At 40.7% G+C, this 17,342-nt stretch overlaps 1 protein-coding gene across 2 annotated transcripts in view; it reads right to left on the bottom strand.

Annotated features, from left to right (window-relative positions):
* The window catches only part of dennd5a (DENN/MADD domain containing 5A), a 257,488-nt gene that overhangs the window by 149,861 nt on the left and 90,285 nt on the right, over nucleotides 1-17,342 (bottom strand). For both annotated transcript variants that reach the window (XM_072592284.1, XM_072592285.1), the window contains one exon: nucleotides 850-1,167. In XM_072592284.1, coding sequence (XP_072448385.1) covers nucleotides 850-1,167 — 318 coding nt within the window. The remainder of the gene's footprint in view (nucleotides 1-849; nucleotides 1,168-17,342) is intronic.

Below are 17,342 nucleotides of genomic sequence, written 5' to 3'. Positions count from 1 at the left end.
AATGTTCATATATTATTGAAATTTCCACAATAGCTAATCATTGCTAACATTATGAATACATGCTCACTTAATCAAAAAGGAACCACTAGATATTTTCAATATACCATTTCCTACTCTTGATTAGCAGTCAAATTGAGTTGAGACATGGTGGAAAAGTACAAATCTTGAGGTTGAATCATTTGCAACTCCAAATTTCATCACATTAACTTGTTTGAACTAAATACAACACCTCAAAAGCAGAGCTTTTAATAGTATGTATGCCAGGAAGATTCATTAGCATACATTGCAGGAGGAGGATAAAACAGTATGCCTATTACCAATCCACCTTTTCTTAACAGTCTATATATTCCCCACTAATGATAGTCAGCACATAACTGCAAACCCTTTCTTCTTCCATTTTGTAAAAACAATTTTGCATTTTGATTATCAGTAAGGGAAAAATTAAAAATAGCTCTCAAGGTAAAATAAAAACAAAACAAGCATTTATAAAGTTTGTCATGTTTATATTTGATAAATAAGTATATCTAAGAATGAGGTTATTTTAGATTTTCAGTCATCGTTACCAGTCCACCTCTTCTTAACGGCCTAAATATTACCCACCAACAATAGTCAAAACATATCTGCAAACCCTTTCTCCCCCCATTTCATTAAAACATTCTTGCATTCTAATTATTAGTAAGGGTTGAAGTAAAAATATTTCTCAAGACAAACTAAAAAAGAAGGCATTTGTACAGGTTCATCATTGTTATATTTGATAAATAAATATATCCGTGAATGAAGTTATTTTAGATATTCACAGCCATCACCAGAAGACTATTAACTGTGAAATCAAATTAATTAGAGACTAACCTTCTCTAAACTCACACCAGTCCTTTTGACAAGAGCCTGTAATCTTGCTATGGTCTCATTTTCCTTTAGTAGTTCGTAAGAGCTCAGTGCTGATCCAGCTACATTTCCATTCTTCTTATCATAGATCACATCGCTTCCTTTAAAATTCTTCAGCTTAGAGGCACTTTCACTGCAGTGCAGGTTCCCTTCAGGTGGAATCCCAAATGCCATTAAAACCTCAGAGATTTCTTGAATGAATTCTAGTTTATTTGGAAATTGTGGCAAGTCTTCTGGAAGTTCAATAAAATGGTTGTCTATGTCCACAAAGCACAGATTTGCCTGAAAAAAGTTCAATATATATTTAGGAAAATTTAAACCTGCTGTACTGTCAGAAATCTAAGCATTGATAATGCTATAAGCACAAAGCAAAAAAATACATTGTCAACCATTAATGTCAAGTAGGGATCAGACAATGGTTAGTTTCTGGTGTTAGCCTCCTAAAGCTGGATTGCACCAATCGATATATTCCATTTTTTTTGTCACAGTAACCTTTCTGGAAGCATGGATTATAAATACAGGATTCAGTTCAAACAACAAATGGCTAGCTGAAGTACTGGGTGGCACAATGGCTCAGCGGTTAGCAATGCTGCCTCACAGCACCAGGGACCCAGGTTTGATTCCCACCTCGGGAAACTGTCTGTGTGGAGTTTGCACATTCTCCCAGTGTCTGCCTGTGTTTCCTCCGGGTGCTCCGGTTTCCTCCCACAATACAAAGATGTGCAGGTCAAGTGAATTGGCCATGCTAAAGTACCCATAGTGTTAGGTGCATTAGTTAGGGGTAAATATGGTAGGGGAATGGGTCTGGATGGGTTACTCTTTGGAGGGTCAGTGTGGACTTGTTGGGCCGACGGGCCTGTCCCCGTACTATAGGGAAACTAATCTAATCTAAATCTATTCAGACCTGTACCAAAAATGGCAAGTTAGATTGCAATGCCATACAAATATACCTCAGTACCTTAATTAGGAATTAAGAAAAAAATGGATTTGAAGTAAAGAAAATTTCACTATAATGTTGAACAGTTCTAGTAGCCATATCAATCCAAAGATTGTCAGTTGTGATTGTAAGTGGCATTTCAACTTAACTGAACACATTTGATAAATTTAATTTGTCATTCATCTGATGCATCATCGTGGGAAAGGAACAAAATCTAGAAAAGAGTTGTATCTTATATTTTCATGGCCTAAAACCAGAGACATATGAAGGAAATCAACTGAAATAGCCAAGAATCCTCATTTTGCCCTTGCAACCTTCACAATAACATGCTGGTTTTCTTTACTGTCACTACTACATGCCCAAAATCATTTAGCTCCATGCTCCAATGGACTCCATAAACTAAAAAAAAGGTGAAACAGGAAGTCTTGTATTTAGGTAGATGTAAATTCCTAAATAAGCCTGCCTACTTTGTTAAAGCAATAAACAATTATTACCAGCTGCACCCCTACCCATTCCACACACCAACCCTCACCTGGAACGATGGGAACATATTGTTTCAAGTACATCAAAATAAAAGTTAATCTCTAGTAGAAATTAAACAGTGATTTTAGTTTCAAAATTGCATCATTTGTTGCATACATCATGTAAAAATTGACCTTGGATTCCCAAGGACCAAAGCCCAAACAATTCAAAACCAAAACTTGATTTTGGGGATGTTTAGAATGGCTTAGGACACTAAAATCACAAATTATTAAAATGTATTTCACACATTTATGGGATGGTGGGATTCTATATACTTTTTGGTTAGATGGCAGCATCTCCTTGTCTGTTTTTATACATCCTCTGTAAGTTAATGATCCAACTTTATATTAATGATATAAATACTAACAAATATTAGTAAATAAATGCATAAAACATACTTTGTTTTTATTTATTCAAATTATTACAATGATCAAGTTAATAATGACAAATCATGTAACAATTATTATTTATGGTTCATTAATTGAAAGACACAGAAGATTAATGTCATTTCAGCCGACAACAAACTCCTATTTAAGACAAAATGTCAGTTAAAAGTACAAATATAATACCACTGAAATTCTGGTGGATCACAAAAACCATCAAGATGCCTTTGAGAAAGAATAACTGCATAGCTCAATTTAAACTGAAAGCTGTAGTGTTCATTATGACAACAAAACTGTAACTGTGCAGCAGCAAGATAGATTAGTGGTTCTGAGAAAATGGTCCATGATTGGATAAAGATATCCAAGTAATCCATGCCAAAGAATAAGCATAGCAGATGAAAACTGAATAGGTGGCCTCAGTTAGAGAAAAAAAGATGCGACAGAACCATTTGACTCTATGCTCTCAGAAAATTGAAGGAAGAATTGTGAATAAAAATTCAAGACACGTGTTAAATGATTAACATGGTTCATGAAAAGTCATGATCAAACAACATGCAGATTCAATAGACCGAATAGCCTAATTCTGGTCCTATATCTTATAGTCTGAGACATGATAAAGTACTCAGAAATGTTTGCAGATGAGGCTAAGATGAGTGGTAGAGCAAAGTGTGCAGAGGACAGTGAAACTTTGCAGAGGGACATAGCTTAAGTGAGTGGGCAAAGGTTTGGCAGATGGAGTACAATATTAATAAATATCAAGTCATCCATTTTGATAGAAATAACAGTAAAAAGGACTATTATTTGAATGGTAAAAATTTGCAGCATGCCGCTGTGCAAAGGGATTTGGGTGTCCTTGTGCTTGAATCGCAGAAGGTTGGTCTGCAGGTGTAACAATTAAGAAGGCAAATGGAATGTTGTCCTTCATTGCTAAAGGGATTGAGTGTAAAAGCAGAGAGGTTATGTTGCAGCTGTACAGGATGCTGGTTAGACCACACCTGGAGTACTGCATGCAGATTTGATCTCCTTATTTGTGAAAGGATATACTGGCACTAGAGGGGGTGCAGAGGAGGTTCACGAGATTGATTCTGGAGTTGACTTAAGAGGATTGGCTAAGTAGCCTGGGTATATATTCATTACAATTATGAAGACTGAGATGGGATCTTGTAGAAACAAATAAAGTTAAGAAGGCGATAGATAAGATAGAAGTAGACAGGATGCTTCCACTGACAGGTGAAACTTGGACAAGACAGCATTGCCTCAAACTTAGGGAGAGCAGATTTAGGAGTGAATTGAGAAGGAACTTCTTCACCCAGAGGGTTGTGAATCTGTGGAACTCCCTGCCCAGTGAATAGTTGAGACTTCTTCATTGAATGGTTTTAAAGCTAAGATAGATAATTTTTTGAACAGTAAAGAAATTAAGGATTATGGTGAGAGGGAGGGTACGTGAAGCTGAGGCCATGAAAAGATCAGCCATAATCCTATTGAATAGTGGAGTGGGCTCAAAGGGCCAGATGGCCTACTCCTGCTCCTAATTCTTATGTTCTTATGAAAATTTCATAATGTCTGCCAGCTGTACCTAAGAATAAACAAATCACCAGCCTCTACCAACTTGTGATTTGACATTAAGACAAATTATACTTATTAAGTGGCCTACATTAGAAACATGAATAAAATGCCAACAAAATCCAATATGCTAAAAAACAGGACTGTTAATGAGAGAAAACAAAAAAAAACATGTATAAAGATAATTGGTCTCAAGATGATGCAGTTTATATTCCACCTTATATGGTAGACAGCTCAGAATTTTAAAAAATCTTTCCTCAAAAATAAATTTCAGAAAAGTATCATCATCTGTATTCATAAGTAAGGTTCAGAGAGAAGGATTTGTTGCCTTCAGCTCTATCCATTTAGTGGTTGGTTTAAAAATAAGGAATCATTCATTTCAGACAGATAAGGAGAATTTTTTCTTTCAGAGGTCTTGGAACCCATTGCCTCAAAAGGTGGGTGGGAGCAGAGTCTTTGAATGTTTTTAAGGCAGAGGTGAATAAATTCTTTGTAAACAAGAGCATGAAAGGTATGAAGAGTAGGCAGGAATGTGGAGCTGAGATTACAATCAGATCAGCCATGATCTTCTTAAATGGCAAAGCAGGCTCCAAGAGTAAATGTCCTACTCTTGCTCCAAATTTATATTTTTGTTGCACTTAATGAATGGATCAGAAAGAAGTGTAAAGTGTGAGATCAAAAGATTTTACAAAGAAAAATATCTACATGTCTGGGACATGTTCAAATCCTGCTATCAACATTGTAATCAGTGATGTAAGATTGACAAACACCAATTTGGCAGCTATTCCTGGCAATCTTACAAGTATTCTTTGGCCCTTGATATTTATATAAAGCTTTCAAGGTCAGTATCTGAAAGAAAAGAAAACAATTGAATGGTGGGAGGCAAAGGGATATTCACCAAAGATAGATGTATACAAACACATTCACTAGCAACATTGTGTCAATGAAATGTAGACAGATGGAATAAATTTAATTCCAATATTGATATTCTGCATTTTAGAAATGATACTTTGACAATGTGCTCAATGATGTTGACAGCAATGATCTGTGGTCTGATGATACTGAAGTTACTACAAATGATGAAACACGGAAATATAGAAAATACAAGAAACAACAGGCTTTTTGACCTATTAAGATAATCATTCAATACATTCATGGCTGATCCTCAGTAGTAGGGTGTGGAATGCACTGTCTGCAACAATAGTAAACTCGCCAAGTTTAAGGGCATTTAAATGGTCATTGGATAGGCATAAGGACAAGAATGGGCTTCAGATTGATTCCACAGGTGGACATAACATTGAGGGCCGAAGGGCCTGTATGCGCTGTAATGTTCTATCTTCTATGGTCTATCCTCTCTCTCAACACTACTCTCCTGCAATCTCCATACCCTCTGATACCTTTAGTGTCTAGAAATTAATTCAGTATATTCAATTACGTGGTGTTCACCAATTTATTTAGCATAGAATTCGCAGGTTCACCAGCCTCTCAAGACATTTCTTGTCATCTTTGTTCTAAATGGTCTATCCTGAAGCCTGAGACAATGACCCTTAGTTCTAGAATCTCCCAGCCAGGGAAGGATAATATCTATATCCAGTCTGTCCAGTCTTTCCAGAGTTTTCTGCGATTTAATAAGAGATTCTCATTTTCTAATTCCCAGTGAATATTCGGTGCAATCATTCCTCATACAACAAACCTACTAACATAGGAATCAGTCTGGTGAACCTTTATTGAAATCTCTCTATGGCAAATATATATTTTCTTAGGTAAGCAGGATAATCTGTGCACAATATTCCTGCTCCACACTCACCAAGGCACTATATAGTTGCAGTTAGACATCCTTGCTCCTGTACTCAAATTCTTTCGCAATGAAGGCCAACAAACCACTTGCCTTCTCACTTGCTTTGCCTGTATGCTTACTTTCAATGACTGGCTTATAAGGATGCCATGTCCCTTTACATATCAACACTTCCCAATCGGGATTCAAGATGGCGGCGATCTAAATAGATCGTCCTTGCTGAGCTCTGTAATATTTATTTCACCTCCACCTTTGTTTTTTTTTGAAAACAAAGTTGTTAAACAGTAAAACAACAGTTTAAATCCTTTTTCAAGCATGTGAGAATGACTAAGGGAAAGCAAATAGCCAAGTCTCAACACTTGAGACACTTGAAAACAACAGGCAGGCCTGAGACTGCAACTGGGGAAGCAGCTGCAGCTCCCTTTGCAGCTGTGAAAGAAATACCTGCACAGCAGAACATCGTGGAGGAACTTGGAGCGATCCAACAGCTGATCCAGGAGATGAGGGAGAGACTCATAATCCCATGCTACAAAAGCACGAGGAGGAGTTGGAAGGACTTGGGAAGTGAGTTGAAGAGGTTGAGCGTCGGACTGCGGTGTCAGAGATTGAAGTCAAGTCCTCGGCAGGACGACTCTAGACCCTTGAGAAACAGGTTCAGGCCTTGACTGAGCAAGTCAATAACCTGGAAAATAGAGGTAGGAGGAAAAATATCCGAGTCGTTGGCCTGACGGTGGAAGCAGAAGGTGGACAGCCAGCAAGTTTTTTTGATGACCTGTTGCCACAATTTCTTGACTGGGATGCCAAGGCAGACCAGGTGAAGGTTGACAGAGCTCACCGGATTACGGTACACCGATCCAGTCAGGGTGAGTGCCCCTGCCCAGTTCTGATACGATTTCAATGCTACAGAGACAAGCAGAGTGTTATGGAAACCTTCTAGAAGAGATCCACAGGCCATGACCTATCAGGGAACTAAGATAATGTTTTTCCAGGACTTTTCTGTGGCAGTGATTCATAAGAGGAAACCTTTTGATGAGGTTAAGAGAAGGTTAAAGGACCTTGGTAGTCAATGTTCAATGAGATACCCAGCGGTACTTTGTATTATTTACAGGAGACTGTGTGGTCATTTCATTTCTTGGAGCAAGCCAAAAACTTCTTGGACACTTTAAAATAATGTAGATGTATTTATGGACATGGACAATTGTGTCTGGGTTTTTTTTGCCTTGCTTTTATTTCTTGTACTTTCACTCTTTTCCCAAAGAAGCTGTTGTTGGTGGGTTCTTTTCCCCGAGCTTGAGTGGTATTGATATATTGTGGGGGGGTGGGCAGAGTGCTCACTATTTTTATTATACCTTTGCGTTTACAATGTCTTTTGTTTGGATTCTTCCATTGTTTGGATTTGGGCTGGAAGAGGGGATAGGGGTGTGCATGGGAAAAGCAAGTCCCTGTGGCAGGGGGTAGTGTCTTTTGTATTTTGTAGTTAGTTTTTTTTTGTTTTTTTTCTAAATAGACTCCGAGTCTCCTTTTGTGTATGCTCAACATGTCGTAAGATGAATTCTTCCTCTCGGCAGGCCAAAGGTGATTGTAAAGGATCATGGTTAGCAGCATTCTTAAATGGTGCACCTGGAATATCAGAGGGATTCATTCACTAGCAAAAAGAAAAAGTGTTGTTAAGCCTTAGAAAGGAGAGGATGGATGTTGCCCTGTTACAGGAGACTCACCTTAATGACAAGGAACACTTGAAGTTACAGCAGGGTGGGTTTGATCAGGTGTTTCTCTCATCTTTTAGTACGAGGAGCAGAGGAGTGGCAATATTTGTCCGGAAGCGTCTCCCATTAATTTAATAGACTGTGTTAAAGATGAGTATCATCGGTTTGTTATTCTTAAGGCCCTTAAACGTGGCAAGGAATATGGTATTTTGAATGTCTACTGTCCTCCAGTCCTCCAGCCCACCCTCTTAAATTTCTGACTGATACACTATCTAAGCCAAAGGTCTTGGCATTGTGGTATATTATTATAGGAGGGACTTTAATTGCCTTATGAATCCTGTGCTGGATAGAATACCCAAAGGCCTCCCAAAGCTTTCTTCACAATCTAAGCAGTTAGGTGACCTATGTGTGGAACTGGTGTTAGTAGATGTTTGGAGACATGGGCAGAGATTTTACATTCTATTCCAATCCTCATAAATGCCGCACAAGCACTGATTATTTCCTAACTCCCATGACTTTTTTAGAGTTGGTGGTTTGCTGTTCGATTGGGAACAGTGCCATCTCTGATCGTGTAGCAGTGTATTTAATGGTTAAGATTAAGGGTGATGCAATGGGCTCACAGTACTGGCGAATGGATCCCTTAATCCTCAAGGAGGGCATGTTTGTAGAATAGTTCTCTAAGGAATTTGAAGCTTTTTTGGTCACCAACTCAGGTACAGCTTGCAATCTGTCCATTCTTTCGGAGACTGCTAAGGCCTATGTTAGAGGGATAATTCTCTCATACTCTGCCAGCCAGAAGTGGAGAGCAGAAACATTTGTTTGAGGCATGACTGAAGACAGCTGAGACAACATATTACAATAGATCGTCCGTGACTAAGCCGCAGCAGATCACAGCTCTCTAATCCACCTTAAACTCCAAGCTAACGCATACACCAAGGAAGGAAATTTCCTTTGCAAAGCAGGAGCTGTTTGAGCATGGTGATATGCCAGGTAAGTACTTGGCATATTTGGTCAGGAAGAAGAATGCCTCGCAGTCTATTGCTTCCATTAGGGAAGGGAATGGGACTCTTACTTAAGACGCTAAAAAGATAATTGAGGTGTTTTGGAGGTTTTACTCTGAACGCTACCAATCTGAAAGCTGTGAGGACAAATGGGATAATATAGAGTCTTTTTTTAGGAATTTGTATCTTCCTGGTGTATCTGCTTAACAGGCAACTCTCCTTAGTTAACAGCCCAAGAGATACAGGAGGCGGTGAGGCAACTTCAAAGTGGAAAGGCGTCCACCCCAGATGGCTTGTCTAGTGAGTTTTATAAAGAATTTGTAAACAAACTGTCAGGACCGAAGCTAGACTTGTATAACTATTCATATAGTCAGGATTGCCTCTTGCCATCCTTGACAGAAGCTAATATCTTTCTTATCCTCAAGAAAGGGGAAGACCCATCTCGCTTTTAAACTCTGATTTTAAAATTTTATCGAAGACTCTGACATTGAGGTTGGAAAGGGTGTTGCCCTCTTTTTTTTTTGTAAATATTTTTATTGAGAAAAAAGATTTTTAATTTTTTACAAAATTACAAAATCACTACAAAATAGTATAAGAACCTTATAATATAATGACATTAACAGAAAACAAACTACTACTCAACTCCACAAGGAGAAAGAGAAAAAAAACTACAAAAACTACAATTCAATAAATAACTAAGGAAAAAAAATTAAATTAAATCAAGTTAAACCAAGGTAAATTAAGTTTCATTCAATTAGGTTACTGCATTCAACACAATCCCACCAAAGCTCCCCACCACCAGGAGCATGAGTAGCAAACCCACAGGGGCCCCCAGACCACCAGATGTAGCCCTCATGACTACACAAAGGCTGACAAGTTTGCATCCATATAACTCAGAAAGGGCCTCCACATTCTATAAAACAGTTCTGTTTTTGGTGCACCGTACTCATAAGGAAGTCCAGGGGATGTGCTCCATAACTAATCTACGCCAGCCCGAAGGTCCCAGGGGATTCTCTAACACCCAGCTCATTAGAATGTTCTTCCTTGCACGGAATGAAAGAATATTAAACAATTTCTTCACACGTACATCAAAGAGGGAAGATTTGGCAAACCCAAGAGGAGGGACACTGGATCCAACTTAACCTCAGTTCCCAAGACCTCTTCCAAAACACTCGCTGTGGCACCCCAACACATACGAAGCTTGTGGCATGACCACATGCAATGAGTAAGAGTGCCAGCATCTGTTTTACATTTGGGGCACATTGGGATCACTCCTGTCTTAAATTTCGCAAGCTGCTCCAGTGCCAAATGAGCTATGTGGAGTACCTTCAGTTGCATAGCCTGCGTCCTGTTACAAATTGAAATCTTCCTTAAGTTCTCCCAAATATCCTCCCACACCTCTGACAAGATTTCCACTCCCAATTCCTGAGTCCAGAGTCCGCATAGCCACTCAATGTCCTTCGAAACATTACTTCCGAACAAGTGATAGAGGGTGCTGACCGAGAGAGCACCCGTAGCCCGGAACACGCTCCTCTCCATATCTGACCTATAGGGACTAACCATCAATGTAGCCTTTTTCTGTAGAAAGTCCCTAACCTGAAAGTAACGAAAGAGGTCCCTCCTGGATAACTCATATTTCTGACTCAGCTGTTTAAAAGACACCATCACCTCCCCGTCAAATAAATCTCCCAAACAGGAGATTCCTCTAGACTCCCAGACCTTAAAGCCAGAGTCCAACGACCCTGGCCATAATCCTAACATTCCCACAATGGGAGTGAAAGGGGAAGTTTTTTGAAAGTTGCCCTCAACTTGCCTCATCATTCTCCATGCTTTAACCATGTTAAGGACAATCAGGTTTCTGCAATGGCCCATAACAGTCTTCATCTTGTCCATAAACAACAAATTGATGAGGAGGCATTTTGCCTGGGAGGTCTCGATGTCCAACCAGCTTGACCACAGGTCCTAGCAGGCCCAGTCAGCCACATAGGATAGTAAGGAACTCAACTGATATTTCTTAAACTCCAGGAAATCCAAACCTCCCATCCCCTGCGGAAGCAGCAATTTGTCCAGCTTAATAAGAGTCCGTCTATGATGCCAGATGAAAGATCCAAGCCAACTGTAAAGTCTCCGTCGTGCTTGCCTAGGCAACATCAAAGGGAGCATTCGCATGGGGTATAATAAGCGAGGAAGAACATTAGTTTTGACCAGAGCTATTCTACCCAACCAAGATATCGGAAGATCCTTTCAGTCTTATCTTCTCCAGCAACTGCACAAAATTAACTTTATATAACTGATCGAAGGCCAGGGTAATAAAAATGCATAAATACAGGAAAACTCCCTGTGACCACCTGAAGGGAAATAGGTTCCATCCCCAAAATCAGACATGGCCTCCAACTTCATTTTATACCCTGAATTTATACCCAAAATTTTATACCCTGAGAACAAAACAAATAGATTAATTACTTGTATTAAACGGGGCACAGATGTCATCGGATCAGTTAAAAAGAGAAGAACATCATATGCATAGAGGGTGACCCCACCTGTCTGACCCCACCTGTCTGACCCCACCTCCAGGGCAATTATGTTGGTATCCCTCCGGATGGCCTCCACCAGCGGCTCACTCACCAATGTAAATAATAATGGTAAGAGAGGGCACCCTTGCCTCTACTGACTAAAATGATCTGACCTTATACCATTAGTCAGAACCGCTGCTTTCGGGTTACTATATAAACTGCCACCCACTTGGCAAAAACCCCTCCAAGACCAAGCCGCTCCAGTACATAAAAGAGGTATGGCCACTCCACCCTTGTCAAATGCTTTCTCTGCATCCAGGGAGATCACCAAGCCCGTAATTGAACCTTGCTAGCATACCTGGGCCATGCTTAATACTCTTTTAATATTATGAGTAGACCCACAACCCTTGATAAAACCAGTCTTGTCCTCCTTTACAATGAAAGACAAAACCCTCTCAAACTTTAATGCCAGCATTTTTGACAGAATTTTAAAATCCACGTTAGTAATGATATGGGCCTATACAAAGTGCAATCCTCTGGGGCTTTCCCTTTTTTGAGAATAAGGGAAATATTTTCTTCTCTCAGAGAGGATGGGAGGCAGTCCTGACTGTATGTGTCGTACATATCCAAGAGTGGCCCGGCCAGCATGATCTGTAATTCCTTATAAAACTCATTTGAAGTCTGTCTGGGCCAGGTGCTTCACCACTCTGGAGCTGCTTCACCGCCTCTAGTATTTCCTGGATTGTCAAGGGGTATTAAAAAAGGACGCCTGCTCTGAAGTTACACCTGGAAGGTCCAGGGTCTTAAAAAAGGACTCCTTCTTCAACAATCTGTCCTCACAGCCCTCTGAACGGTACAGCTCAGAGTAGAACTTACTAAATGTTGCATTAATCTTTTTTGGCATTGCAAGTAAGAGTACAAGCACTGTCTCTGATGGATGTGATAGATTGAGGGGCATTCTTTTTTCTGGCCAGGTACGCTAGATATCTACTCGGTTTATCACCATACACAAATAACCTCTGTTTTGCAAAGTGATTTCCCTTTTTGCTGTCTGGGTGAGTGCAGCATTCAAAGCAGCCCTTAGGGCTGTAATCAGCTGCAGTTTGGTCACAGACAGTCTGTCAAAGTATGCTGTCTCAGCTGCCTTCAGGCAAGCCTCGAGCAAACACTGCTGCTCTCCCCTCTGCCGCTTCCATGTTGCCGAGTAAGAAATAATCAAACCCCGTGCATAGGTCTTGGCAGTCTCCCAGAGGATTAATGGATTGCTGGCAGTATCCAAATTAATGTCCCAAAAGATTTCAACTTCCCGCGAAAAATACCCTATAAACTTGCTATCTTTCAAGAGGAAAGGGTCCATGTGTGTGTGCCAAGAGCCTATCCCATTACCACAGGCCTTGACCTCTATGTACACTGCCGCATGATCGGAAATGGCTATGTTCCCTATTCTGCAAGACAGCACTGAATTCAAAAAGATCAATGGGACAAAAAACATGTCAATTCTGGTGTGGTACCTCCGTGGGTTAGTGAAAAAGGTGAAATCCCTACCTTCAGGGTGAAGACATCTCCACACATCTACCAACTCCAGCTCCCTGTTCAGGTCCACCAACTGCCTGGATTGCAGGACATACCCACAAGAACTCTAGACATCCTGTCCACTTTGGGGTCAATAAGACGTTTAAAGTCTGCCCCTATAATTGTATGATGCGCCCCAAGCGCCATCAACCTGGAAAGTGCATCCATTAAAAATTTGAGGGGATGTGCTGGGGGACAACTTACATTCAAAATCCCATATTCCTCTCCATGTATTAAAGCTTTAAGAATTAGAAACTGCCCATATTCATCCTTAATTTGGTCTAACATTTGAAATGGGAGATTCTTCTGGATAAGTATACCAACTCCTCTACTTTTCAAATTAAAGGACCTCACCTATAGCACACCAACTGAAAACAATAAACAGTTTGTATAAATTTAGAAATACAACCTCCAAAACTACCGAATCAAAACTTCTAACAGCTACTTCTACAACATACCAACATATAACACAAATGAAAGGAGACTTTACCCCTTGCCCACAGGGGGCACTCATACTACCCACTAACCCTCCATGGCTCCTTCTAGCCATACCCCACAAAGGATGACAGGACAGGAGACCGAAGGGAGAAGAGAGAGAAAAAAAGAAAAAAAAATTATAACCCCCACATATATTAATAAGAAAACACCCCCCAACAACCAGGTAAACCAAGCAAATTACAGGGAAAAACATGTCCATATTATTCAAGCCAGCCAGTCTATTTTAAAGCATCCAGGAAGCCTTTTGCCGTTTCCAGCGAGTCAAAATTGAACACGGGCTCTCAGTGGCTGAAATGTAATATTGCCAGATATCATACGGAATACTGGATATTCAAATCTCTCAGCTGCCTTTTTACCTCAAAGGCCTTCCTCTTACAAATCATGACCGCAGAAAAGTCTTGGAAAAAGCTTAATTCATGATCCTTTGTATATCAGAGCCTGTGATCCTTACCCAGTGCTCTAGAGGCTTCCAGCATCATTTGCTTATCTCTGTCGTGCTGGAGTTGCACTAGGACCGGGTGGGGGCACTGGTCCAATCTGGGCCTGCACACTGTGACCCGGTGGGCCTGCTTGACCATGCTCAGCCTGCCTCGACTTCTAGTTTCAAAAACTGCGGGAGCCATTTCTCCAACAAGCTGACGAGCTGGCCTTCCTCCTCCCATTCTGGAAGCCCCAGCAAACAGATGTTCTTCCAATAGCCTCGATTTTCAAGGTCATCGACCTGCTCCGTAACCGCCGTTCTAGGGCCAGGACCCTACCCCCTGAGGATTCTGCTGCAGTTTCGGAGGCTGTGACCCATTGCTCCACCTCTCTCAGCATCTCGGGAAGTGTGTCGATCTCCTGGTCATGCTTCTGCAGCATGACCGAGATCAGTTCAAGCCTGGCCCAGGTCTCCTCCATCTTCTCTCGGAGTTTCACTAAGTCCAAGACCAGCCCTGCTCCATAGGTAAGTCCCGTGGGGTGATCGCAGAGGCCAACGCTGCAGCCATGGGCATGTCTGTTGTTGTGAGGGCGGGGGCGGGGGCGGGTTCCCTGCCCCTTCCCTTTGGTCATTTTCCTAATTATTTTAAACTGACACTGAACAATTCTAGGGCTCAAAAAATAACAATCTCTACCATATTGGGTAATAAAGGGAAGGTGAGAGCACCACTTTGTCTGGGTTCTGGTGCAGAGTTCAGCAAGGAAGACCTACTGGGTCACCGTCATCTTGAATCCCCTCTCGTCTTCTATTGTTAAGGAGGATCAGATGGTCTTTATAAAGGATCGCAGGTCTTCGAATAATGCGAGGAGATTGCTTAACATGATTGAAGTGTGCCAGCAGCAATCGGTTCAGGGGTTGGTGGTTTCCTTGGATGCAGAGAAGGCATTTGACCAGGGGGAATGGCCATATCTTTTTTATACTGTGGAGCAGTTTGGCCCGGTTAAAGTGTTTACTAGATGGGTAAGGGTCCTTTACAGTGATCCTCTGGTAGTGGTTCTCACTAATGGTAGAAGGTCTGACCATTTTAACATTTGTACGGGCAGTCGGCAAGGCTGTCCCCTCTCACGTTTCCTCTTCACATCCGTATTGAGCCGCTGGCAAAGTCCAGTTGTGCGGACCCTAACGTAACTGCCCCAAAGGTAGGGTCGAAGGTGCATAAGATCACATTATATGCGGACGACATTTTTCTTTCAAAACCGGCAGTTTCAGTGCCCCAGTTGATACAATGTATCAATTCATTGGGCTTTTTCTCAGGTTACAAAATCAATGTTTCAAAATCAGATGCTATGTTATGGGGTGTGCTTAGGGGAATACCAGATGTTGAAGGTAGGTTCCCCTTTAAGCGGGGACAGGGAGTTTTTCTTTATTTGGGCCTCTCCGTTACCCCTAGTTTTGATCAGTTATTCAAGGCTAATTTTGTTCATTTGTTTGACAAGATTAAATAAGACCTTCAAAGATTGGGGGGGGAGGCCTTTCAATATCATGGCTGGGTCAAGTTGCTCTTATTAAAATGAATGTTCTCGCTTATCATACCCTCTGTGAATGCTTCCCTGCTTTTTCCTCAACAAACGTTTTGGAAATTAAAAGGTTGGTTTAGTTCTTTTAGAATTAGATGCCATTTTGGCATATTTGGCACCATAAGCAGCCTCTTATCATGCTTACGAAATTGCAAATGCCCCAGTGGTTGGGAGAAGTGGATCTACCAAATGTCAGAAGATATCAATTGAGCTCCCTTTTATCTTTTGTGAGTGATTGGGCCTGTGAGGACTTGGCGTCGATATGGTTGGATATTGAGGCCTCCCAGGCAAAGTGTCCAAAGAGTCGTTTCTGGACAAAATGAGGATAGTTGCGGAACATTGCTGCAATTCAATAGTTATTAACACTGTCAAAGGGTGGAGAGCAATGAGACAGATTGAGGGTAAATGTCTAAAACATCTTTCCATACTCCCGAAGTTGGTATGACAGGTTTCCAGCTAGGGACAATGGATCCCATGTTTAAGTCCTGGGCAGATAGGGGAGTCTCTTGCTTGGGTGACCTGTTTGAAGATGAAATATTAGTGTCATTTGATGAAATAACTTGCAAGCATGGATTATCAAACTGGGATCTCTTCCATTTCTGTTTGATCAGAGATTTTATCCAAAAAGAGACTACACTTCTGAGCTAAGAACACTCTTTCAGTGAGGGAGTTTGGGGAGAGGTTCCAATGGTGACATCGAGCGATTACGGAAGGTCTGGAGAGAGAGTTGGGGTGGAGATCACTCTGGAAACTTGGGAGGACATTTCTGAGAGTGTGAGGAAGAGTTCGATATGTAATAGGACCCATGCTATGCAGTTAAAGATTCTTCATCAGGCTCATCTGGCCCCAGATCGTCTTGCAAAGTTTAAGCAATGTTCCCCAAATGTAAAATAAATACAGGTACCCTCACTCATTGTTTGTGGTCCTGCCATAAAGCTCTATACATACTGGAGCACTGTGACAGGAGTAATAGAAAGGGTCTTGGGGCCAGAAGTCAAGGTGGACACGGTTTCTCTTCTCCTGGGTTTGCAGAATTTATCTCCCTTAGGTATAGTTGGTAGAAAGCTTTTTAGCATCCTCACTTTTTGTGTGAGTAAGAACATTCTGACGTGCTGGGTTCTGAGAACCCCCCCCCCAGCTCTGTCGGGCTGGCATAAGTTAATTATGGAACACATTCCAATGGACTTTGGACCAGAAAACAGACAATGTTTATAAGACATGGCAGCCCTTTCTGAATTATTTGGATGTAGATCTGTCTGCCATTTTAATTCGGGCTTTTGTTTAGCCGTGGTGATTTGGTCTAATAAGCCTAACGTCCTGACAGGAAGAATTTCGAGCAAACGTGGGTTTAATAATTGATGCTCTCGAAGGTTGAGAGCTGAGGTCTTGTTATGGTGAGCGGTGTTATTTATTTACGTATTTATTTATTGATGTGTAATGAGTGTAGTTGAGAGTTCTTTTGTAGAGTAGTATAGTAGTCGGTTTGTTACTTTTTTTTGTTGTTATAATGTTATATTTTCATATTTTTGTAATTTTCTAATATTGTAAGAAAACTTTTTTCAAAAAAAATTTAAAATTAAACACTTCTCAATCTATCACTGTTTAAATAATATACTGCCATTCTGTCCTATCGAAGTGGATATTTATCCACATAGATTGCATCTGCCTTTGATATGCCATGATATCGTGTATCTTACATAGTTTTCATGGTTAAAAATCACACAACACCAGGTTATAATCCAACAGGTTTATTTGAAAGCACTAGCTTTCAGAGCACTGCTCCTTCATCAGGTGGTCTGAATCATAGCTTTCATCCTATATATTGTTTCAATAAATTGTACAGCAAGAGTTCATGATGTCAATTTCTATTGAGGATCGTGCTTTAAACATTGTTAGATAACGAACAGTAAGCTTTGTGAGGGGAAAGTGATGGTGGGAAATAAAAAAAAGACCAAAGTTTTTTTTAATA

Source organism: Chiloscyllium punctatum, chromosome 22, assembly GCF_047496795.1.
Source record: "Chiloscyllium punctatum isolate Juve2018m chromosome 22, sChiPun1.3, whole genome shotgun sequence".
NCBI lineage: Eukaryota > Metazoa > Chordata > Chondrichthyes > Orectolobiformes > Hemiscylliidae > Chiloscyllium > Chiloscyllium punctatum.
Note: the sequence above shows the minus strand (reverse complement) of the source record. Positions and strands in the feature narration are given on the sequence as shown.